General features: G+C 39.2%; 1 protein-coding gene across 4 annotated transcripts in view; it reads right to left on the reverse strand.

Annotated features, from left to right (window-relative positions):
* The window catches only part of sobpa (sine oculis binding protein homolog a), a 43,503-nt gene that overhangs the window by 13,669 nt on the left and 6,021 nt on the right, over nt 1-23,813 (reverse strand). Inside the window, exons 2-6 of one of the 4 annotated variants that reach the window (XM_079369924.1) lie at nt 17,334-17,454; nt 16,832-17,041; nt 13,178-13,329; nt 10,720-10,743; nt 815-910 (exon numbers count right to left, since the gene is read on the reverse strand). In XM_079369924.1, the coding sequence (XP_079226050.1) occupies nt 815-910; nt 10,720-10,743; nt 13,178-13,329; nt 16,832-17,041; nt 17,334-17,454 (603 nt within the window). The remainder of the gene's footprint in view (nt 1-814; nt 911-10,719; nt 10,744-13,177; nt 13,330-16,831; nt 17,042-17,333; nt 17,455-23,813) is intronic. The other 3 variants (XM_079369925.1, XM_079369926.1, XM_079369927.1) reach the window with 3 other exon arrangements.

A 23,813-nucleotide genomic window follows, 5' to 3' on the forward strand; every position in this document is an offset into this window, starting at 1 on the left:
CTACCATTTGTATGACCGTCCTAAAAAAACGGGTAGAGGTCTGGGACAATTGTCTGTAATCTGTGTTTGATCATTTTGGAGCCACTTGTGCAGGACCAGAGGGTCAGTAGGTAGAAGGTACATCATAAACATGCGTGTTAAAAATCTGTGTGTCTTTGCCCATTTAACGTCGACAGTGTAATTATAAGACATACAGAATGACGTTAAAATTCTGGGATATTTTTTATAATGTTCCTTTTTCCTTTAAAATTAAAAATTGCTTGGTGTGTGTTCATGGTATTGTTGTTATGTATTCATGAAGCATCCATCATTTTTTTGCAGACAAAATGTTCAAAGTAAGAGACATAAAAATGTTTAATGATTAATTAAAATGTCAATATGTAAATGTACAAGATGTGCCTTAGTTTAAATATAACTGTGTTATTATTGCTTTAAAGATATACCCACTTTAATTCAGGAGATGTTTGCATTTTTCAACAAATTCCAGTCACAAGCCATTGAAATAGAATGTATAATGAAAATGAGCAAATCAAATGATAATGCATGAAAAAAGTTGAAAAGCTCAAACTTAAATGTCCTCAATGTGTCATAATTGAGGGTTATTTCTCCTCCGTCTCCTATCTTTGGGCTTTAGCCTCTCTGATGCTTAAAATCTGCTTTTACAGTGAAGCCCAAATACGAACCAGTCTGTTAACATGTCAGGAAGCAATGATGAGAAAATTATACACTTTAACAAAGAACAACAGCAAAACATTTTTGTGCATTAGCCATCAAGCTTAAACTCTATCTGGTGTTAAATGGTTATGGTCCTTACAAGCACATCGCTGTTTGTCTTGAAGACAAGCCTGGGCGTGTCCTGAGTAAAGCTGTGCTGGGGTAATTTCCCACCGAGGCCATCGTCGTCTCTCGCCTGGGGGGAGAAATAATGGCTGGGCTTTACGAATGGACAAAATAAACAGGTGAACAGAGGCAACAAGGAAACTCAGAAATGGAAAACAACACTGAGAAAGATGAACAGAAATGGTGACTTTAAAATGAGTGAACAGTTATTGGTTTGTGGACAAACCAATTAAACAGGATTCGCTGAAACAAAAGTGAGTGTGTGTGTGGGTGTGCATGCATGTGCAACAGGAGGTTAAAGGTCATACTAAAAGGCATTGCACCACGCCAAAAACATTTTTTTTTACTGATTACTAATGGTGCTTCTGTATTGCCTGTTTAAAGCGGGATATTTACACCCCTGTTAAACATTGTCTGCAATGCGGTACAGTGTGAGCCTAACGACATTTTACTGGTCACTTGTTGTCTTGAATTCACAGTAGGGGTCTTTTCAAACAAACTAGCAATCCACAGCATACCACCTTTTTCTTGGTTTGGACCATTTTGACTTAATAAAGGAGAAAAGTTGTTAAAAAGTGAAACTGCCAGCTTGGTTTGCATCACCAGATATCGCATCATGCATGAGCAGCAAATCGGATGATTGCCATAAAAAATGAATGGGGGGCAAATTTTCAACCGTGTCTGTTCACTGAGTGGTTACACAGGCTAACGCACTGAGGCGGAATGGAGGGGCGAAGTCATGGCGCCTCTGATCTGCCATCAGAGGTAGAAACAGAGATAGGGGGAAGAGGTTGGCAATGTTTAACCAGAAATAATGTATGCATTGTGTGCCTCTCATGCATCCCCAATGTGAATCCAGACACTGGATCATAAATATCGCATCATTGCAGATATAATGTTTAAGTACAAAGGTGTGATGACAGCAGAGCTTCGTTATGGCTCTGAGGCAGATTCATAATCTGTACAGGGCTTTAGCCTCCTGCTCAGGTTAAAGCTAGACAGATGTTTTCTAAGAAGAAAAAGGATTTATCCGTACTATACTTTATAATTTCTCTGCTTCTTCACTAACCTGTCAGACCTTCCTGATACCCTGAACTTAAAATAACCACAAGGATGAATATGACTGCTGTAAAAACATGAATATTGTAGTTTAGTGCAAACAGCAACAAAAGCCAGTTGGTGTTTTTGTGAATAGAAGAATCCCTGCACTTGGTGACCTGACTTATCAATATTTATTATATCATGTGGTAGAATCAAGTTATCTTTAAAATGTGTTTATTTTTTCAGTAGCAACACCGAAGCTTTAATTTCTCATGCTTTTACAATTTTAAGATTTATGGCAGGTGAATAAGTGACTCACCTTCTCCTGCGCTCGTTGAGTCACTTATTCTGCACAGTGAAAAAACTCAGGAAGTCGATGCTCTTTAAGCAGATGTGGGTAGTTTAATTTTATGACTTTACAAAGAAGTTGCGATGAAGCTTTGCCTGGCTGGCACTGTGCTAAATTGCTCCATTGTGTTTCATTTAATTAAATGTACTTTTGTATAACATAGACCTTAGTGTGTGGGAGATTTAACCTCAATTATACATGCTCATCATGCCGTTACGCAGCCCCCAAACTGACATCTCACACTGAGCTGATGTCGTTCACAGGTGAGACACTGGCTCGAGTGGATCTCACGCTTTCATATCATATTTCTTAAATGACTCACTGCAACCTTTGATTTAGATTTTTTATGGGTCACTTAGCCTCCAGTCTGTTAATCTCCTTATGATGCCAAGTGGCATTTAAGGAGAATATTTTACACTTTTTGTCCAAAGACTGATTGAGTTTGCCTCTGCTTCCATCTGCTTCTTTCACCTCCAGGTAGAGTCATTCCAAAAGCAAGAAATAAATCAAATACAGCCGCCTTGTGTCTCATGAAGTGTGCTGTTATTTGTACCGGAAAGGATAGCGTCAAAATCTGACAGAAACTGTTCTTCAGCACAGACATTTTACAATGTAAACGGGTAGATTTTTCACTTTGACACAAAACCAGCGATTGTAGGAACATGGTTATTGTGAAGCTGTTCTAAATGAACAGTAGGCGTAGACTGACCCATTTCACCAGACAAACACACGCATGTACGCCTGGTCTGCACAGCATGAGCTCGGATACACAGAGACAGGTACATCCGCACACACATGAATCCAGGCAGGCATTTAAGGACATACACACACACGCTTACACACAAAGATGCTCCATTGTGCTATTATTCTGTCTCCAGTTTGTGCTGTGACCCTCTGGCCTGGCGCCAGTTCATTTGCATATTGTACTAATGAGGTGCTGGCACTGTGAACGAGACGTTAGGTGCACACAGGGAGCCATACACATGAGATAGATAGATAGATAGATAGATAGATAGATAGATAGATAGATAGATAGATAGATAGATAGATAGATAGATAGATAGATAGATAGATAGATAGATAGATAGATAGATAGATAGATAGATAGATAGATAGATAGATAGATAGATAGATAGATAGATAGATAGATAGATAGATAGATAGATAGATAGATAGATAGATAGAGAGAGAGAGAGAGAGAGAGAGAGAGAGAGAGACAGACAGACAGACAGACAGACAGACAGACAGACAGACAGACAGACAGACAGACAGACAGACAGACAGACAGACAGACAGACAGACAGACAGACAGACAGACAGACAGACAGAATCATTGTCAGTTGTCCTGTTCTTTTAAAAGGTGCATTTTTTCTTACTGCTCCACATCATGCCAGCAGACTGCAGCTGCCACCCAGCTGAAGTTCCTTATAAGAACGACTGAGCAGGACACCGGCCGCCCAGCTCCCCCTCTGGCGTCTCCAGCGTCCTAAGGGGACGTCACACCAGCTGCCACCTCGCAAGCATCCATCTGGGCATAGATACATGCCCAGGTGTGTGTGGCCGTCACCTGCCAACAGAGCTGCGTTTTCCAAAGCAAAGACGCTCACAGGCAGGCTTTCAAAATCCAAAGACAAACACAGACGAGCGCAGCGGAGCTCATCCCAAATACTGAAATGAAGGTGCAGATGCACATGTGACAGGCGAGAAAACACACTCCCAAAAAAAGTCTCTATTGTTCATTTTGAGATATCCAAGTATCATTTTGATTGTGTTTGCAGTGCACTTTGGAGATTTTCACACACATGCAGAGGAATACTGTCAAATTACTGAGATCATGATCTATACACTTGGATTTTCAAGAACATGAACACACAAAAAACAAGGTTCAAGGGTTGGCTAGTGTTATTTTTATTTACCCTTTCACATGAAATCAGATTTAGCTGGCCCTACATTTTGAGTGTTCTTTTAAAAACATATTACCATGACTATTATCTCAAGCTGTAATTTTAATTAACCAATTGATCCAAAAGTGTTTTTCAGGGTATAATTCTGTCTAGAATAAAATATGGCAAACAGGATAGGGGATTTGAATTTTCAAGTTGTGCAAGGTTGCAAACATATTCTTGCTTCAGATTGTGTTCACACTGTATACCTGAATTGTGCACTATAAGCCTGCACAATCAAAACTGGATTGCATCAACCTGCCAGGGTCTGCAGATGACAATTATCCTGCATGGCTAAATCTGGTACATTTACATGTGAGACTTTGTTGCTCTTGTTAAATTAATGAGCGTTGTCTCTTATATTAAATAAATCTAAAAAAAATCGAAATGTACTTGAGTGTAATTTAATGCATCTACAAGTTTTAGAATAGAGACAATGGCATCCGAGTTCATGTGTGCCTCCACTTTTACAATCTTTACGCCTCGTTAGCTGAAGTTACTTTTGTCTTTATCTGAGCTGAATGGCTGGCAGCTATGAGATAATCACCTTCCTCTCTGTGCCCTGAAGCTGTGTCAGGCAGGCCTCAAGGCTTCCACCAGTGAGCCTGAACTGCAATATGCAGACACATTACACACTTCATCATGCACACAAAATTTCCACAAGCAGCAACAGTCATACATTTACAGCACGCAGCTAGACACACACGTACACGCCCAGACACCCTCCTGTCTCTCTTCAGTTTGAGCCCGTGTCCTCCACGGCAGCCGATGGAGATGCAAAGGAAATTGTGGAGCAGGGAGGCAACCACAGGGCGGTGTCTGACGGAGGCATTTATGTGTGTGTGTGTTTTTGCGTGTGTGTTTTAAGGTGATGTGACATTTCTGGGCTGACATGAAGCGACACTCTGCCCCCTCGCGCCTGAAGGGAGCTCCCGGGGAAAGACACTGATGGAGGTCTGGGGTCTCCGTGGGGGAATTTCATGGTGTGAACAAAAAGCCCTGTGCTTCTGCAGGAAAATCTGTAAAACACAAGCTGTCTCCACACCGCCTGTAAAAGGGATTTTTTTTTATGTTCTGGAATGGAAGACGTTCATATGTTTATTTTTGGAAAGATTAAATTCTTAAGACATTTAAGGGTAATCATATTCTGCATTCAAAGGGATGTGCAGAAAAAGTGTTCAGTTCAGTCGGTACAGCAGTAAAGTTGGGGGTCCCTAATATTTTTTAGAAATGGAGCAATGAGATGCCAGTCGCCCTGAAATGTTTACGCCTCAAGAAGATTATCCAACTGTCATGTCGTGATGTATTTCCAACTGAAGGGGGTAGAACCAATCACAAGACAGAAGATGGGACATCACGTCAGATGACTTTAATTAAACCATTAGCTTCAACAAAGCTTTTTAATTAGTTATGTGATTAGTCAGAAGTCATCAGACGTAAAAAGAAAAAAATACAGAAAGAGAAAATGTGGTTTTTTTTGTTTTTTGTTGCTTTTTGGAAATATAGTTGAAAGATAAATGAACATGCTGGATTAAAACTGGGAAAAAAAATGTTTTTCTTTCATGGGGAGTTTGATCAAGATTAGTTTAAAAAAAAATCACACCCTTAGCAGCCTTAATCAATAAAGAAAGAGCTGTAGAGAATGAACTTTTTTGAACAAGGCTTTTAACAAATTTATTTCTGCTGTAAAAAATAAAATAAAAAAGCATTTAATTTGAGACCTAATGAGGATTACTGGGCTTTTGCTGCCAGCATCAAGTGGTCACAGTATCCACGCTTATCAAGAACATATATTTAGATAGACAGAAAATAGCAGCACTGGAGGTGTTGACAAACAGTGAGGTTGACATGATCTATTCTGTGTTATTATAGTTATTGAAGGAGAAAAGATGTAAAATACATAACTTGGTAATAAAAATGGATACAACATATGCCAAAGGGTATTTTTGTGACGTCTCCATTTGAAATGTTCAGGGCCAAAACTGAACAAGTTAACTGGTTTCATGCTTTAATGAAAAAGTGAAGATATCACCTATCATTTAAAATAATTTATTATCATTTTATTTTGCATCATCAAAAAAAGATAGATCCTCCACATGTAAAACCAATCCCTGTATGCTCTTTTTAGATTCCTCTTTGAAGCTGCTTTTAGCATCAACTCTGGGGCTGATCTGGACCAGAGCTGTCTAAGGTTGAGCTCCAGCATGGATACTTCACTTGGCACATCATTAACAATTCATATATTTTAAAACTATTTTCTGTCTATTTAAATACATTTTCTCGATCACTTTGGAGAACACAGACGATACTATAACTTGCAGACAGTATCTTCATCTGCTTTTCCATATATTGAACAACAGGTCTCCTCAAGTGACTGAGCAGATCAGCCTCAGTCACTTTTCTATCACTCAGACAGAACAGATGGCAGAGTGCTAATTGGATTGAAGGATGGATGCAAGGTGGGGACAAACATAGCTCAGAAAATGACAGGTTCAATATGGATATTGTTCTGATTGTCTTAAATGTTCTTGAATGTACAAAATGAAACAAAATGAAGCAGGATACTTTGCAGCAGGTTTCCTCCGAGTTAGCTTCATGTGAACTCGCCGGCAAGCTCTTTGTTTGAAACTGTCAGAAAGGTTTACATGTTTCGAAATCTGTTAACTGAAAATAAATCATGAGATTTAAAAAGGCTTTTTCACACTTCTCAGCATTGAGAGGTGAGGGGGAAAAATGGAGAAAGCAAAAGTAGGATACTTAATGATTACTTCAAAAGTGTATCAAATATCACTACTCTAACTGGGCAATCTTTCATATCATCAGCTGCAGTTGTGGATTTGCATCCAGGGTTGTAAATTCAGAAAGTTCATTGACTTTGATTAGTTTGAAGTCAAATTGTATTACACACATTTGTAGTATATGCTCACATGTGCACTCTGGGAGCAGACAAACCACACCTAAATCAAATGGACCCTGCCTTTAAATACTTGTCTTCATGACAGCAGCATGTTTTGTCCTCCTAGATTTAGAAGCCCCGTTGTGCTTGTTACGCTGAGTCGACAGAGCAGGTGCCCTACAAACAAAGGCAAAGACCTCAAGTCAAGGGTCACTGCTTGACTCAGAACTGCAACCATCTAATGCATTACATCCCCACTATCTTCCTGTAGTTCTTCAGCTCTCCAATCCAATAATGCAAAAGCCAAAAAAATAAATACCAGCACAGAAATGGATGAACTCGGAACAGATCGGCAGGGGAAAAAAGTAGATTCTTTTAAGAAGAACTCAATGTGAAAGCAATAATCCTGTATCCTACACCTTTCTGCTGCCACCCTTCACACTCGCAGAAGGTAATTCATCATTGCTCGTTGCCTAACTTAATCTTGGCACTGTGTCCAATGAGCAAGCATGTTTATCGGTGTATGTGTGGGTGTAAGTTAGAGGGAGAAACCGTACAGCTGCATGTAAAGGCGTGACAGTGGAGCAGCTTCTTCTTGCTGAAAGCAAAACTAAACTCCATGCACTGTAATCCTCCAGACCGTCGAAGATCTTAGCCGTTGTGCATTTAACTCACAGTAAACTTTCTCTTCAGTTGGAATCTTTCCACTCAAACTGGCTTTTTGCAGTTAGTTGCAGTGCATTAAAAGGAAAAGGGGCAAGCAATGTCTCGAGTGTAAAGTGGACAGTGAAAAAGAGAATAAAAGCGTGCAGTCAGATTGACTCAGAGTGAGCTGACAGACAGAGAAATTGAGTACTGAAAGAGAAAGGAAGCAGCACCTTCCACACAAACTAATCTAGCTTAAGGCATACAATAAACTGGCACATACTTTGTGATTAGCCTGAGTAAAACTATCAATCATCTTTTGCCACACACAAACACACACTACGTAATAAAGGGGTTATGCAGAGATGTGAGAAAGTAGAGACCATAGTCACCCTAGGAGGGGATTCGGTTTCATGGATGAGGCAGCTGAAGATATTTCATGCAATATAATGCCAGAGCTGTTGCCCGCCCCCTACAACCCCCCCCCCCCCCACCCTCCTCTCCCTCATCCACATCACACACAGACATGAGATACTTTTTTCAGCCATGATCTTTTTTTTTCTGTCGGGGAAAAAAAAAGGGAGCCTGCAGGCCGTGTTGTTGTGGCCAACCTTGTGGGTGCCTGAGAAAAGAAACGTGGGTATCGCTTACACAAATGGCCTGCATGAATGTACGAGAGCCAGACAAAATATCGAATCTGAGCCGCTGTGGCAGAGCAGGCCTTTCCTGTGTTTGTGATGTTGGAACATGTGCATTCTGCTTAGGGATGAAGGAAACATCCAGCATAGCTGATCTGCTTCTAAAAGCAGAATGAGTACGACCTCATGCTTGTTCCTTTTTCTCTAAATTGTTTTGAATATGCTGATGACCTTGGTTGACTGTATTTGTAATTTGTCCTTTTTCTCATAAATGGATGCTAAAAAAGGGACTTACCCCGACAGTGTTAAGGTAAAATCTCTTCAGAATTGGATAAAAGAATGCAGGGACTTTCATATAACCGGAATAAATTGGATAGATTGGCAGCACTTGCGACTTAACTCACAACAATAAACTTACTAAGGAGTCTGCTGTGCTGCCCAATGATGGTAACTACATTTAAACATCGCAATTCAAATTCAAATAAATCATAATATAATAACAGTCAGTTAGTTCAGGTTCTTCGGTACACCACGCTAAAGGATCAACTACCGTTACAAAGTCACCACGCAAGTTAGATTTAAGTTCTAGTAGATGGTAATGTTTGTATTTGTTTTTTTAAATAGCTAGTGAGCTAGGATACCATTGTTACGTATTTCTAGAACACTAAAGGCCCTTGACCACTAATAACATGTTTTGTGCTGGCAGCGCCCACTTTCACTTCAAAAACCAAAACAGTTTAGTGTTTGAAACACTCAGCAACCTGGGTGCAAAACCGCCCCGACATCAGCTCTTTTTTGTTGCTGCACTCACGGCGCTATCAGTGAATAAAACAAACTGTTGATGTCCCCTGTCCCTCACTGACCAATCAAGATCAAGATGGGGCAGGACTTTTTTTATCAGCTTTGTCAACAACAATAGCGGGGGAAGATACTGATCTGACTCATCTTTTGGAGGTACAATTTCCAGGTCAAGAGCTGCGTTTCATATATTCTGATAAACATGATTCCTTCACATTATTTTCATGTTTTGTAGATGATGAATCCTATCTGAAAAAGACCTGACGAGAGAGGTAGAAGTTACAACAATAAGACTTACGCTCCTCAATCACTGTGGGAGAACTGTCAATGTTTAAGTATTTAAGATAGTAAACTGTATGGTTGAAACAGCCGACTGATTGCTATGTTCATTAATAAGTTAAACAGTAATTAAGAAGTTCTACGTGCTTCACTGAAGTCCTTTGAAACTATTGGTTTATACTGTAGTTGGAGTATCAAGCTGGGGGTCAGAGCTAATACAGGAGAGGATTTTCTCCAGGTCTCATGATCCAGCCTGTCACTTTGAAATTCAGACTTTCAAACAGCCATAACTTGCATGAAGCTGTCACCAGGGAGAGAGAACAGGCTTTGAAATGTCGAACAAAAGTCTGAAATGTATTAAAGGGGAGAGTGTAGAGAAATGGAAAAAGCCTTTGTATTTTTTCTTCCACACATTTTTTTCTCCCCACACCTTCGCGTACATTAAATGTCATCCACATTTATTACAGCTCCACTTTTCACAGAAAAAAGTGAGTCATAAAGTCAGAACATAATGCAGAGTTAATAAGGATAGAAATAGATATTTGGAAGAAACGAACTATCAATGTGTTTTAATAAAAAACGTTGATGTTTGTCTAAAAAGCTTAGTCTAATAATGACAACTAATGTATGGGTGAGAAAAATACACTAACCTGTGAAATAATTATCACAGTCTTTCAATAAAGATGATTGAAAGATGGTTAAAAACCGGCTTTGATGTCACATTTGGAGACTGCTTGACGGATTTCTGATTGATTTGGAGCTGACCTGTCAACTTTAATATTTCAAATGGCATAGATCTTTATCATCTTTTCTAGTCTGACCTCTGCTGGAACTCAGAGATCAAAATAAAAGCTGTTCAGAAGCTTTGTTTTGATCTGATATGAAGCTCTTGCAAGTGTCACTCATTCTCCCACGAGGTTTCAACGTGTCACAGTCTTCTTGACACATCCAGGACGACACAAATCATTTGTCATTATTTCCACATTAGGTAAGATGAATGCTACAAAACTAACTCTAAAAAAGTAAATGAGCTCAAATGTTCAGGTAAAAAAATGAAAAACATAGAGTATGAGTAACAGTACAATAGACGCAAGGCTCGGCTTGATTCTCATGCTTTAGGAAAAAGTGCCAGAAAAGAAAAAGGACTTGAATATCACTAACTGAAATGAACAGACATCATTAAAGTGCACCCCTGTCCTGTTCCTGCTCCAGTGTAGTGTTTGAAAGTGATTATGTTCAGATGAAGAACTGACTTAAGGACAGACAGAGAGTAAAACACGTTATACTCACAGCGTAATTCCTTACATATCCCAGCTTTGGTACAAGACAGAAAGGACATTATTTAACTACAGTCATGAAGAGGAAAATAAAAACACAGTAACAGTTTTGATTTTTGCTGCCTTTCGTTTATGCACAGCAGTGACCAAGTCATTTTAGAGAATATGGCCTGAGGCTGTTTTTGTCATAAAAGCCATGAATTATTCTTAATAGTTGAATTTATTATGTATTATGCATTTTGAATTAAGCTAAAAGTGAAAAAGTAATGAGAGGGTTTTTCACTTGACATTTAAAAAACAGAGTTTTAGTTGCTTGCCTTTTTGGATGACTTGACTCATAACAATTGCTGAAGCTACAACTGATAAAAAAGAACTCACTTTATAAAGATTATCAAAATGTCATGAAAATTTAGCTCTGTCAGACGCAGGTGATAATGTGTGTTTATTAAGAGCTTTCAAGAACCACTGTTAGCCATATTAGCAACTGGCTACACTCGAACTATAATACAGACCAAGTCTCAGAGGATTTCTTGAAATATTTTAAACTTTAAGTATTTATCAACATGGACATGAACTTTCCTTTTTTTCACCGTCAGTCAGAATGGATTTTTCATCCATCCATCCTTTATCTTTTATAACCGATCCCAGCTGTCATTGGTTGAGAGGCGGGGTTACACCCTGGACTGTTCGCCAGTCAATCACAGGATTACCAACCAGCCACACTCACATTCACGCCTACGGGCAATTTAGACTCACCAATTGACCAACAAGCATTTCAATGAGCATGTCTTTAGAGTCTGGGAGGAAGCCTAAGTACCTGGAGAGAACCCACACATGCACAGGAAGAACTCCACACAGAGAGGCCCTGACTAACAGGGATTGGAACCAGGAACCTCCTGTCTGTGAGGAAAGAGCGCTAGCCACCGTTAGCCCAGCATGGTTTTTAAAGGAGTGTACTTCAACAAGAAGTACATCACGTGGCCGCAACATGAAGGCTTTCAAGAAGGCTGCTGGAGGACCAAAAGGAGGATTTACACTGAGGACCCTGAAGTCGAAATCATGTGTCAGTCCAAAAACTACATTTACACAGAGCATTAGACGACTTTCACCGAAGACTTCCTTTTCCGAATCCTATAATGGATTGTTAGCTGTGCTTTTATGTAAATATCTGTTTATAGAGGCAAATAAAATATTGTTAGAATACTGTAGCTGCGAGCTGGTATGTTATCACTGCTCATTTGGGTTCCACCTGTTTTTCTGTTAGCATGGACTGTTTTTCCTGCACATACCAAAGCCTGCTGGAATGTAATTGATCAATACAGTGAACATCTAGACTCTAAGGCCAGATGAGTTTAACCATGTGCTGTGTTCACACATAAACAAAACTCTGTAACATTTCCTGATGTTTCCAGGGTGAGCTGCATTTGTGAACGTAAAAGGCCAAATTTTTCCCACCAACTATACCCAGACAATTTCCTGCCAGCCCCTTGTAAAACATCTGTCATGAAGAGGCTTTTGCTTTGTCTGCACGAAAATTGAAAAATCAGAATCCGTTTCCCAAAAGTGGGATGACTGACAGGAAGAAAAGAGAAATTCATGTCCAAGTGTACATAGTGAGTTGAGAGTAGATTGATAATAAGATTTAGTATTGTGCACTTTTGAGCTTCTCTTTAATATTTTTATTAGACATGTTACTTTGTGTTCATGGTAAACTGTAATGAAGAGATTTGTGTTAATTATGTCTTAACAAGGTCATGCTCGTGTCACGTTAGCGCAATGCCAGCCTTTACTGTAGCTGTAGCTAAGATGTGAACCATAATAAGGTTATATCAAGTCCATTTTATCCAAATCAAAACAAAAAGGACTTCTTATATCAGGCAGGTCTAGACTACTTTGATTCAGTTGAGAACAGAAGACAGAAACCGCTCTGGTCTCCCTGAAATAAACCGAGCTGGCTTCTCAGGCTGTCCCTTTAGTCTACATACTGATTACTGTTGTGGTCAAAAGAGATGTACAACCTGACGGGCATAGTGTTATCATCTGCACCAGTAAAGGCAGCCCTCTAAACTCACTATACCCTATTTGTTAATCGTACTAATAATAAAGGCCTTTCTATCTCAAATAGCATTATGCACAATGAGAAGGAATTCGGTCCGGGTTGTAAAATGTTATATATCATGTCATTTGATTTGAAGTAAAAGCAAAGCATTTTGGAAATCAAAAATAAATATTCTCACGCCCTGTGGATGGGATTTTGGGTAGAAACCTCTAGTTTTGGTAACCTGTGAGAATATTCCCCAGAGCCACTTTATTTACTTGACATAAAGGAAAATGAAATTAGTACAAAAAGTGTATATATAGTCTCCTTTGGGACTCATTATTGATCCTCACATACAGTTGCCAGGGGATTTGTGACATACTGGATCTGCCAAGCCTGTTCTGTCAAGCTGGTGAGAAGTGTGCACTTTTACCTTGTTTCTCTTAAAATAGGCTCTGCGGCAGGCGGCGAAGCACTTCTCACTGCAGAAGCTCTTTAGCTCACTCCCCATGCTCAGTGAATAGCGTTTGACTCCGACCTTCTGGCACCAGGCACACATGATCTGCACATTAGATGCGTCTTCATCTAGACAGACAAAAAAAAATACAGTGTGATTCAGTGGAAGTGAGTCAAGACGAAGACCATGGCTTGTCTTATACTATGACATGGTTAAACTATTAATCTTTCTTCATTCACCGGAATCACATGATGCTTGTTACTCTTCCTCTTATGTCGCAATCAGAGTGTGATGTCTGTGAAAATGTTGTTCTGCTGTATTCCAGGTTTAACACTCGAATGATGGAGCAAACTTAACACTAGAAATAAGAAACTAAAACTTCTTGAGAAAAAATAGACATAATTTAACAAAAAAAAAACACTTAGAAAACTCATTAGCATGGCAGCTGAATGACAGCTATGGTAACCATTTACTCAATCATAGCTAATATTTAGTCTACAATTTTCCATTACTGTTACAGAGGAATTTGCACCTTTTATTATTCTATAGTGTAATACTATCAAATGTAAGCTGATCTAGTGTTGAATGCTAACATTAGCAGTTGTCTGTTGCCAAAAAGTTTTCAAATACATAGTTTTACACTTTTATATGGATTTTTATATAGATTTTTTAGCAGTAAAATATGTTCAATAAGTCAGATATGTTTGTAACATTTTCAACCTGGAACACAGCAATACTGTTTAACATTACAACCGCATTAAAACTTTCCTCTCTGCAAGTCACAGGAAGAGTGCAGTGAAAATGATGAAATATCTCTTTTTTTAAACCATGGACTATTTGCTGAGACATTCATGCTTAGGTGCTACATGGCTTTATTCTAAATATTTGTATTCTTGTTAATATATTCTCTTAATACCAGCAACACTCATGTATTTTTTACTCTTATTGTTTATTTTTTGTTACCTATAATGACCTTAAATATCTTTCACTTGCTGGTCACAGAGAAGCCTTACTGTGTAATTGATCTTAATTCTGATGTCGATTATATTTTCATTCTAAGTCCATCAGGAAGAATATAAACAAGCATGCAAACACAATGATTAAAACATCAGGACCAGCTGCTGATCTATAGTCAAATCTGCTCAATGTTCAAGCCACAAAACAACAATAGGATCTATACCGATGCTTGATGAGTAAATCTAGTAGAAACAGGTGAACTCAGACCAAAGGAGGGTGTTTACTGTTTGGATTTAAGAGAACCTGAAGTGAAGACAAAGAGGTTGTTCACACAGAGGTGTGGTCTCTCTGATGTTGTGCATCCTGAGGCAGTGTGTTTTCACTTCAACAGTGTCACAGACATTACATTTTTCAATGATTTTCAGTGTGAGTTACTGACAGTAAATGTCAGATGCATGGTGGTTTGGCCCCCATCCCCATTCATCAAGCTACCAATGCACATTCATAGCGCTAACACAATTTAAAAAAAAAACAAAAAAAACTGTAACATTTTGTCTTTTTGTGAATCAAGATAAAGGCACATCGGGAGATAACAAATCCAGTTAAAAAAGAATGGGTGAAGTAAATTATTTACACAAATACATACACGTTTCTAAAGTGGTCACAAGAACACACCAACAAGGAAATATTTACATCAGACAAACAAGAGTGCAATAATTGTACTGCAAAGGTCAGGGTAAAATAAAATACTTGAAACGTGATTGCAGTCATTATCTGTGTGTTATTATTTCAGGACTATGTGCAAAGAAGATGTTTGTTCTTAAGTCTGCATAGTGGGATATGTGGGCTACTAGACATCTGTATTGTTGTGACTATTTTTTTTGCACAGTTTTCCTTATAAAATGTGTAGAATTAAGATTAACTGCGTGTTATTAACCGACCTGTGAGGGAGGTTGGCCTCAAGAAATCAATGAGAAGGAATTTGAAATTATTTGATTTTTACTTGACAGGCCTTAAAATTACATCTGTATCTTTACGCTTCTAAACATATCTGAAAAGAAAAACAACTCTCTTTTTAAACTAAATTCACATTATCCTAAAATGTAGTTAAACATTGTAATCCTTTAATGGCTGCAAACGTTCCTGATGTTAACCTTTCTTCTCGACAATTCTGCAGTTGCGGGGTGGTCAGCGTGGGCAACACTTATTTCAACACAACCTCTGTGACAGTGAAATGCCGCCTCTCTGCTAAACTGTGGCTGCTGGTGATGTGCTGTGGGCTTTTAGTACTGTCACTGTTGCAATGAGAGAGATCCTCTGAGATTCCCCCCTGTATCTCCCAATTATCACATTATGACTGTGCGGGTGTGAGGGCGAAAAAAACGCAGGCCCATTAGTCTTTCACCTCCTTAGCGCACGCTAGCCGGGCTTTTCACCTCTTGTTGAGCTTAATGGATCTTCAGGGTCGTCAGATTTTAAGCGAAGACTTCCCACAATTAAGGGAACAGCTCCCCTGGGTCCTAAAGATAGCACACTGGAACCGACATGCAAATCTTTTATGTCTTTCTCAGTCTTACAGTTTTCCTGCCTTTTTGAGTCCGTCGGGATTACTGGCAACTGCACTGATGACAGAAAAAAAAGACAAAATTTGATTCTTTGCTGACCAGGTGGGTGGTTCAGGGCTTTCAATAATTTGTGTTCCACATATCGGAGAAAAGCAAAACCTCCCACAATATCTTAACATTTTTTGACAAAGAGATGTCTTCCAGTAGAATTGTTTTTTTTGTTGCTTTTTCTTCATTCTAACAAGCCAATCTCAAAGAAGTCACATCTGCATGAGAGGGAGGGAATCTGTCAGTAATTATGCAGCTTCCATGCTAAATGCCACCATCATCCGCTGTACCTGCAACTCAAAAGGTCCTTTGTCGGATTCTGCGGGGCACATGAATAATTCAGCATATGTGTGAGGGTTTTGGGGGGGGGGGTGAGTCTAAGGGGGTGTTGACCGGGTGGTGTGTTGGTGCTGAGCTTTAAGTTGGACCACACCATCTGTTTCCCCGCCTAGGCAGGGCCAGCAGGGACTCCTCTTGGGCGATGCCAAGGCGGCTCGCTCCCTCCACCGGGGCGGACCAACCTCCTGTGCCACAGCAGACATAAGGGATAATGAAGCCCTCTGTCTGGCCGGGGAACGGGGACTTTTTTCCTCGGAGAGTTGATTGGGTTATATTGACACTTGGGCAGGTGGAGGAAAACAAGGTGTACAGCAGGTAGCTTGCTCATTAGTCGCCTGTTCCTGCCTTCTTTGGAGGCTTTCCGGCCATTGCAAAGACAGCAAGTTTACATGTTGCATAAACATCCAATTTTTCTGTTAAGTGGTGGAGATAGGTCTGCAGGTTTCATGACAATGGAATCTGTCTGGAGAACATCTGTGGATTAAATCTATGGCAGCTCCTTCTAGTTGGAGGAGGGTGTTGGCAATGTGCTGAAAATGACCTTGATCTTTTAGGTTATTAAAATGTAGCCTTTTTAACACACCAAAAGGGATGAAGCTAAAAAAGTTTTAACTTTATTAAACAGCTCTGGAGGTGCCCATTTGACTACATTTTGATACTTTTTTATAATCTTTTTCAATTCTTCTTCTGTACTTTTTTTCAGAAAGGGCATGCTTCCTACCTGCAGGAGGCTTGATCAGAGGCGGGGGGATCATGGGGACAATGATGGGCAGGCTGCCATGTTCCCTGTTGCTGGACGTTGAGGTGGACGGTGTTGTGGAGGGCTCTGTGACTCCGTTCCTGGTGGCTGGCAAAGATTGGGAATTGTTGGCTCTGTCTGGAGAGCCTTCACCTCTCTCTTTTGAGGCTGTGATTTTTGGCAACAAGTTTTCTGAAAGAAAATTAGATTGAGGGAAATAAAAAACATGCATGGACACTTACAACAACAATGAGTTAGTTAAAGCCTATCATGCTTAAAATTTGAAACCAAGAATCACTTTTTAACACTTTGGTGCACAAGTGATAAAGTACGTTTTTTTAAGGCTACACACGAGATGATTTAAGGCCCAAATATAGGTCAGATTTCCCCTCAAATATATATATTTACCATTCCAAACAGGGCTGCCTCTACAAATACCTGCAGTCACCAATGAGAACATGTAGACCAGAAAGTGCCGCCATACCTTTAAGGACAGAGATGTGCTGTGGAGTCTCCCCTATGTCCACGTTGTCAGAGTCTCTCAGCTCCACCTTGTCATAACCGTACCAGCCCAGCAGCTCATTCATGGTGTTCTCTGCAAAACTCTGCAAAACAAACGTTTGGCTGTTGAGACAAAGATCTTCATACAGGACACAGAGAAAGAGAAATATAGTAATGGAACTTTTTAAAGAAATGTCACAAAAATAAATGTTACCCTTCCAAAACTCTTTTAAACATAAGATGAAGACAAATAAGATTTGAGGCACTTCTTTAAATGAAAATGCAACAATCTGGTTCATTGTTGCATCTGCTGTGCCTCTCCTGAGACCTTGACTTTATAACCAGCCTCTTAGATTTGTCCACAATACCACATCTATTCTACTAATTAGCAGGACATATTATGGTCTCACTCAAAATTTAAAGCTTCTCCCAGAGAAAACCACTTTTTTCCCTCCTCCAGATCTTCTTTGTCAGTATAGGTCAACCTAATTGGGTCAAGGTCCGTCCCAATGCTACATTGTGTGCACCCAGCCAAACTAATGGCCTCTCTCATGGCACAATAACCGAGGAGGAGGATGTTATCAGGGTGTAATAAAGACTGTGATAAGAACCCGATCATGGCACACTAACCAGCATATAGAGAACTTATAGGAGAGTAACATTGAATCCAATGGACAGAGAAGACACAGTGAGAGTAAAGATAAGGACATTATGATGACTCATGACATTATGATGCATAAACAAATACTTTAAAGCTTATAGATTATCTGATTTGTTGAACAAAATCTGGATGTATCAGCATCTAAACAGACACAGGGGGGAAATGACCTTTTACAGCCGAAAGACGAGGTACTAAACAAGAACATACGTGTGTACAAATAATTGGTGAGACACCAATTATTTGGGGTTTTAGAAATCGTTTTAGACACACAAAAATAGCAGATTTTTCTTAAAGGGGTTTTCCATAATTTTTCAGCATGATTCACATTTTTACATATTTTTGGATCTGGTACCAAGAGTTTGGGAATTTAAGGTGAAAGGGAATATTCAGCTGTGGAAGTCCCCAAACTGGGGGAGGGATTACTGCCCTATGTGATGTCACAAAGGGAAAATCTCAAAATTGCCTGTTTGAGACCACATTTTCAGAAAAGTGGAGCACTACTTTGAGAGAGAGAGGAACAACTTTCCCCATAATTAGGGGTTAGTAGACAGACTAGAGAAAAATATGAGTGTTTAAAAAACATGATAAAATGTGTTTTACATAATATATGACCGTTCATTTATTAAGGTACATCCATTTAAAGGGCTTGTTTTTTGCCGCATTCAATTTTTCAAATAGAATGACTGAATAGAATCACCACAAGTGTAGACCTTTCTGTTATGGTTTAATATCCATTTAAACCTGAAAGAGTTATTGGCTACACAGCTCTCTGAGAAGCAGACTGGGATTTTCTGGCACAACTTTACCAACAAGCTGCATGAAGAGAAAAGGCTATAAGAGGTCCAAATGCTCCAGCGACACCTGAAGATACATTTTATAAACAAAGTAGACCAACCCTGAAACGTGTTGATTTAATGTGTTAATAAAGTAGATCTTCATTCTACAAGTGTACCCAGAGCAGTTTGACCACCACATCTCTTCAAAGCCACCAGACTCCATTGATGAGAACAGTTACTGAACCCTGCAGCACACAGGAGATGCTGGACATATTCTCCAATATTCTCCAGACATGACAAGATTATTTCAGAACATAGGTCCATTATAAAAACCGAGCTATCACATTAACAATTGTAGCTGTCACTCTGTAGTAAATAGATGATCTGAGCTCAGTATATATAAATACAGCAAACAGTGTATGATAGTAGAGTCAGACATAGAGAAACATTGCCCTGAAGCACAAGGTCACAGACCCTTAACCCTGTTGAAAATTAGTGTCAGAATGCAAAAATAAATCAAGCTACCCAACTACGCAGGTGATCCATTAAAGTATTCCCTCTATAAAAGCCTCCCATGAAACGGTAAATAAGGTTTGTGTACTCTAAACGAAACCGTAACCCTGCTAATGCATATAGCCCATTATCTCCATGCACCTCTCAGCACAAATATTTCCAGGCACATCTATTTACTGATCTCTGTGGTAAGTAAATACAAATGTGTTCCTGGTAAAACAGCAGCTGACAATGTATCAGGTGTAATTATGTAGTCTGTGTGATAAACTGTTATTCACAGATAGTTAGAGTATCAGCTTGGAGGCTGTAAGTTTATCTTTTTTCATATTGCTGTGGAATATTTAACTTTTTTAGTAACTTAATAAGACACGCATGAAATTAAAAGTTTTATTCATAAACCAAAAATATAGCAGTTTGTATAGCACATGATGTTGCTAGTAGGGGGGGGCTAGCTCTAGATCAAACTGACAAAATGTGTGGGATCATTATCATAGCCAGTCCCACTTTCTTTCATTATATCATCATGGCAGCAGCTCTCCCTCAGAGTCACCACGTCAAGCTGTTAGATGTCAATTACAAACAGCTCCATTCAATATGTCAGTGTGTGTCACAGCTTTTCAGTGCCACCCAGCACATCTGACTCTTAGCTCTGATCTGTGAGAGCAAATTAAAACATACATAGCACTCGGCAAAGGGAGTTTACATTCAATGTTATCCTCAATCTATAGCTGTGTTTCAATCCACATGGCCTACCCTGAGCTATGTCCCCTGATATCAAATCTGTTCCTCCTCCCTCTGCTTTGGGTTCTTGTTAAAGTATGTGGTGAAAAAAGTGCTGTAATATAAAGTGAACACAATGATTGTCAACATTCAGGTACTCACACACATTGTCAAACACAGAGGCTGCAGTGCCTGGTGCCTTATCTTTAAGGTCATATATAACGCACACTCACAAGCACTTCATTTGGTGTTAAGTATTTTACTCAAGGACTCTTCAACATGTGGACTGGAGGAGTGCAATGCTCATCTTTCAATGAGAAGACAACCAACTCTATCAGCTAAAACCTCATGTTTATGGCATAATAATGTCAGAATTTCCTTTAATTATAACAAAAACAAGATTTGTAATTTCAGGAAAATGTCAGCTTCAACAGAAAGGACGGTCTGGACTTTTCTTTTATATCAACTCTGAATGGACGATGGGGAGCATTTATCTGGTTATTACACAGACCCAATGTGGGGCACCAGTGGACAAGTGGTTAGCTTGTACAGATTCTACAGTTCTATTATGGCAAAGAGTTGTACATACAGTAGGTATAATTGTGGGCTTGGCTGTTTCGACCAGGACTCATTCTGTGTGCCTCAGCTCCACCTTTGTGGGTTTTATGTTTTAGCCAAAATGTCATTAGGTGTCAACATTTCCAGTATGATGACTGCCATCTTTGGGTGTCAGAAACAATCTTCAGAAACCAATGGGTGACATCACTGAGACTATATCCATGTTTGAAAACGGTGTTTGAGGAGTAAGTAAAAAAGGAGACGGAATAGGTTTTCCACATACATGCTGTGTTTTAGCAAACAGGTCAAAAGCACTGTTTAAGAACAAAATTAACTACAATGAAACATGATTGGCCACTAAGCGTAGCTTGTTAAAACATGACCATAAATAATAAGTTTGTGACTCTTTGTATCAAGGGGAAGAGTGAAAAGATCAGGTTGAAAGTTGTGTGAGTCCAGATTTCTCTGCAGAGTGTTCACTCACTGCTGGAGGAATAGCTCAGCTATTGATTTTTTGAGTTTCTGTGGGTGGAAAAGTGACCAGAATTTCATTTGGGCAGATAAAGTGAAAGTTTTCAGTGTTATTTTTGAGTACTTAAACAACAAAATACCCTTTGCAGCTCTAAAAGAGAGAAGTAAGATTAGCTCCTTTTACAAGTTGACACAGCATTGAGCCTGTTGGTCACAGGTTGCTATGACTCAATTATTTAATACAAATTCAATTAGTAGAGCAACAACACAAAGAGCAGGTTGGATATTGCTTCGAGAGGTTTTACAGTAAGGGAGATACGAGTGGTAATGAGCCGACGCACAGACTAATCAACACACTGGTTTAGAGTGTCTCTTTGCATATTTGAGGCCATGTTGGACAAACAAAAGAAGTAGCAGAAGGTAGAAGTTGTTTCCTGCTTCATCAGCACATTTGCTCTTGTGTGGATTTCAGGCCTATGTGGGTGAGTAGCATGTTTTTTTCAATAACAGACTGTAAACTTTAATTTTCCCCTTGGTGATTAAAAATAAATAAATAAATCAAATGTTGTTTTTTTTTGCATGTACATCTCATATTTGGAGAATATAATCAAGGATCAGTTTTACCTCAGTTTTTTATGAAGAAAATAGTTTCTCATCTGTAGCAGTGATTGGCCACACTTGTTTGAAGGACTCAGTCTAAAGACTGGGAAAGCATAAGTAATGAAGAATGACAGGAGTTATCGATCTGCCTGTTATGAAATATCGCTGTGGTGAAAAGTCAATGGAAAGACAGGGCATAAAGGTTTCAGCCATAGTTCAGATTATCATGACAAGTGAAGTCAAAGTATCACATAGTTTTGTCGAGAAGCACCACATCACACATCTGTATCTGCAGGAACATTTCATTGCACAGCATGCAAACACATGACATGTCATTATCCACAATGACAGGATGTGCAGCACTTTTTTGAGCAATTAAAGTTTGATGAAAGCTCTTCCAATCTCCAGATTTGTGTCTTAGCGTTTGTTTGCTTTTTAAATATGAAGGTTTAGAAGTGAAGGCTGTTAATGAGGACAGCTTTGGTTTGAACAACACTCGGGCTTGAACAATGCTGAGTGACAGCAGAGCACGCTGCCTGAAGGTTCCTGGAAGTCAGGTTTAGCACCACTGCCTGAGCAGAGCTAAAGTTAGGTTCTGACAGCTAAACACACAACCATGTCATCTGTAGACAATTTACTGAACACACTCTCATGGCATTTAATGGGAACTTCCATTAACTGTCATGAAAAAAGTAAGGCAGCTCAATTCCTGTCATTTCTGTGTGGTATTTAAAGTTTTATATTCAACAGGGTATCCACCTGACATCCTGGATGTATTAAATAAAATAGTTAGCTAAAGGCCACTGGTCTCCATATGCAACCATTACACTGTGGAAGTTTATATTCTTTTTTTTTTTAAAGATTTATTTTTTTGGCGTTTTTTTTTTTTTTTATGCCTTTATTATAGAGGGAGGAAAGTGGATAGAGTCGGAAAGGGGGAGAGAGTGGGGAGAGACATGCGGGAAATGGGCCACAGGCCGGACGCGAACCCGGGCCGGACGCGAACCCGGGCCGCCCACGCGCGAGGACTGAGCCTCAATACATGGGATCGCGTGCACTGCCACTGCGCCACCGGCGACCCCGGAAGTTTATATTCTTAAATGCCCCGGCAATATGGCTTGAAATAAAAAATATATATGTATGATAGTAAAGTTTCTCATTAAGAAGATAAAAAATCGGAGTGTATGGTTAATGGTGCTTCTTTAAAATGTTCTGTTTTTTGAACAGTAAGGAACATTTCTCTGGATTGCAGTGGTGTGGATGATTTGATGACAATATAACAGCATCGTGCAGCTTTAAATATGCAGCTTGGGTTGTCAGAGTCACCAGTGGAAAAAGCAGAAATCCTGAGATCTGAAAAATAAATCACTATCGCTGATCAATGCATGGTGAGTTACAACCTGCTTTGTAATTCATTTCATAGTCAGCAGCTGGAACAGCTGTTATTTAGAACTTGAAGAAAAAAAAGATACAATTTTGGCTTACATTTTGGTTGAGTAGCAACTGCACCAAAAGGTTACAAGAAAAACATGTGAAATTCTCAAACTGGCAAATTCTTTAAAAGCCAAACACCAAAGCATCTGCTGCTATTCACTTGTGTAGTGTAAATGAGTGGCTTTATTCAAAGACATTTTAAATTAATGCAATCACAAAGCTAATTCTTTAAGCCCTCGAAATAATTTTTCAATATGTTGTCATCAACTTAATGACCTACGATGTATATCCAGGTCCATGTGAGAAAAACTACTCTATAACTAATTAAGTAACTTTTGTCCTGAAGACCCACAACAAATTCACATTTAGCAACATCGACATTTAAACTTTAAGGGCAATAAATGTTATTTGGATTGAAATTCATTTTAATACATCGTATGCACTAACTTTTATTTCAGTAAGACCGTCATAAGATCCTCATAATCAAAATGAATATTGAAATACTGAAAAGACGTTTGCTGTTGAGTTCACAGGCATCAGCTTCAGTTCATAATCAACCAGAAATTGACAGTGCTCTGACAGACTCTTGCGCGCAAACCTTGGAAAGCATATCTGAAGCAATTAGCCGAACAACAAGGATTAAACCTTGAAACTAAAAAAAAACATGAAGGAGAAAATCCTCCTTTTGAAGGAATGGGTTGAACCAACCTGAAGTAAAAAAAAACGGATG

Source organism: Symphodus melops, assembly GCF_947650265.1.
Source record: "Symphodus melops genome assembly, chromosome: 19".
In the NCBI taxonomy this organism is placed as follows: Eukaryota; Metazoa; Chordata; class Actinopteri; order Labriformes; family Labridae; genus Symphodus; species Symphodus melops.